This window comes from Protobothrops mucrosquamatus, unplaced genomic scaffold (genome assembly GCF_001527695.2).
Source record: "Protobothrops mucrosquamatus isolate PMUCROS unplaced genomic scaffold, P.Mucros_1.0 scaffold17222, whole genome shotgun sequence".
In the NCBI taxonomy this organism is placed as follows: domain Eukaryota; kingdom Metazoa; phylum Chordata; class Lepidosauria; order Squamata; family Viperidae; genus Protobothrops; species Protobothrops mucrosquamatus.
This window is the reverse complement of record NW_015402983.1, coordinates 1-2,837: the sequence shown is the minus strand read 5'-3', so window position 1 is coordinate 2,837 and position 2,837 is coordinate 1. Positions and strand designations below refer to the sequence as shown.

Sequence of the window (2,837 nt, the reverse complement as noted above, 5' to 3'; positions counted from 1 at the left end):
AGTCATAATACAGGGCAGAATTATTTGCTCATCTAGCAGTGATACAGTGGCTCGCAGTAGACCACGTTCTTTGAAAAAGGCTAATTCTTCTTGGGTGCTTTGAGAAAAGGAAGTGATGGGAAACAGTGGACCAGATCGCACTTAATTTTCTCATCCAAGCTACAATTGAGTCATTTGGAAGAACCCCAAAATATTTAGGAATGCTTTGTTGGTTCTTTCTTTGATGAATAATTTCTGGTTTGTTGCATTTAATGACCAACCAGTCCCAACTTAGCATCTCTTATTCAAAGAGATACTTGGCAACTCCATAACTATAGCACTCTAAATATTCTGCTTGGTAAATAAATTAACGATGACAATTATCGTTTGGGAAAGAGAGAATGAACAAAGTACATTTTAGCTTAAGAATGGCTTACTTTTTAATGGTAAAGGGCACCCAACCGAATGGAGGCATTTTACAAATTCTCCATCACCCAGAGCCTCTAGGACAGATGTTCCCATACGAGTCATAATTTTCATACTGGCCACCACATAAGGAGAATCAGTCAGCTCAATCGCAAACTTGGATAAAGGAGAACCAATCGGTCCCATGCTGAATGGAATGACATACATGGTGCGACCTGCAAAAGAGAATGAGAGGATAGAATCCTAAACAAAATTATAAATCTCTACTAAGTTATATAGTAGTCTTAAGAAAGGATTGGACAGCCATTTGTCCAAAATGGTATAGCGTCTTCTGCTTGAGGAGATGGTTAGACTAGAAAACCTTCAATGTCCCTTCCAGCTCTGTCATTCTCCCCATTCAGACAGCCTGCAGTTGGACTAGACTCCCATCATTTTGAGCATGCGTTCAAAACATCCGGGGGAACCAGGTTAACAAAGGCTGCTCCCTATTCGATACTCTTTTCCTCTTTCTCCAATAAAATGCGCATTTATGGGTAAATGTTTTGTTTTGTTTACAGAACTCGGGTACAAATCATTTTAATACTAGGTTAACATCTGGCAAAATCAGCATGTAAGGGCCAGATTCCAAATTCAGACGAATTAAGCAAACATTCTGCCAGTTAATGGGAGTTGGATTTATTGATTACTACTCTTTAGCCCCATGTTTTACTGCAAATTTATGCCAAACTCCAGCAATGTGTCATTAAGCTGTTCCAAGTTTAAGTTTAGAGGATATGTGTAGACTGCAGACTCATTCTGTCTTTGTGGAAATTGTGGTCTCACTAAGGAGGTTCAAAGGGCAGATATGACAACTTGATCATCAAAGAGGACATATCAATTATATTGGGAAACCTTTAAATTTTGCAGAAGTTCTGGAACATCTCCAAGGGAAGATGTTTGAAAAAAATAAGGGGGAGGGCAGCTCTCAGGGAAGGAAACAGAGTAGCTGAACAACAGCAACTTTTTTTTGTCGATGATCAGTCTGGGCCATTCTAATCCTTCACGAAATACATTTGAAGAAGTAGATAGCTGGATTCCAAAACAGTAGTTCAAGAGTTATATACTGCTGTCCATCCAAATCCAGATGTTACTTGAACAGTCTAGCAAACCTAAAGAGAGCTAGTATTAAATAACTGGCATTACAAGCCGACCCAAACGTAACTAGAAAGAGTACAGAGAAGAGCAACAAAGATGATCAGGGGACTGGAGGCTAAAGCATATAAGGAATGGTTGCTGGAATGGTTGCTGGAATGAAGAGAAAGACGAGGGGGGACATGATAGCAGTGTTCCAATATCTCAGGGGCTGCCACAAAGAAGAGGGAGTCAAGCTATTTTCCAAGGCACCTGAAGGCAGGACAAGGAGCAACGGGTGGAAACTAATCAAGGAGAGAAGCAACCTAGAACTAAGGAGAAACTTCCTGACAGTTAGAACAATTAACCAGTGGAACAACCTGCCTCCAGAAGCGGTGAATGCTCCAACACTGGAAGTTTTTAAGAAGAGATTGGACAGCCATTTGTCCAAAATGGTATAGGGTTTCCTGCCTGAGCAGGGGGTTGGACTAGATGACCACCAAGGTCCCTTCCAACTTTATTATTATTATTATTATTATTATTATTATTATTATTATTATTATTAACTATAGGTAAATCATCATTCTACTGGTTTTTCAGAGGTAAAAATAATTATAATAAAGGCATCATTGGCTGTGGTGTTCACACTCACTTTATTATTAACAGAATTTGCTCTTTTTGTTGGGCTTACAAGGATTGCTTAGCCATGGAACAAATGGAAAAAAATGTTCTGTGAACATCTTTGAAGCATTGTTCTTCTATCTCACCATGGATTGGAGCTGCTGTATTTTAATTCTAACTATAAAATTCTTTTTGGGGTCTCTACCTTCCATGCACCCAGGGAATCTGACCCTGAAGGCTTTCTCAAAGTCTTCCTCCGACATCCATCGTCCCAGCTGGCTCACTCCACTTTTGGGGATCGGGATGGTGTCTCGTTGCTCTGGAGTCACAATTACAGTTTTGCTTTCAATTCTGGCCACGTCCCTTGGATCTGTGCAAGCTAACCAGCTGTGGAGATGAGAAGCTGAACATTTACACTTGTCATGTGAGCAATAAAAATGACAGAAATCCAATTCAATTTCTCCTTATCTCAAGACAGTCTAGCATCACACAATGCTGGATTGTGAAAGGAATATTATTTATTTAAGTGCAGTCAAACCATTTGCTCCTGGTGATGTTTTGCTAATGAAAATGACTTTATTCTTGACAGAGACATTTCACAAATGGAGCCCAACTCCTGCTAGGTTCTCAGCTAGCTTTTTAAAACTACTTTTAGGGAGGAGAAGCAGAACGGAGATAAAATAAGCAATAACCACCTCATT

The 2,837-nt window shown here is 39.8% G+C and overlaps 1 protein-coding gene across 1 annotated transcript; it reads right to left on the bottom strand.

Annotated features, from left to right (window-relative positions):
* Nucleotides 1-416: 416 nt before the first annotated feature.
* LOC107301809 (phosphoenolpyruvate carboxykinase, cytosolic [GTP]-like) lies at nt 417-2,523 on the bottom strand (the record flags this gene model as incomplete). The annotated part of the gene is made up of 2 exons (XM_015830986.1): nt 417-620; nt 2,342-2,523. Coding segments are annotated over 2 exons (386 nt in total), but the record flags the coding sequence as incomplete, so codon positions are not given.
* Between the last annotated feature and the right edge of the window lie 314 nt (nt 2,524-2,837).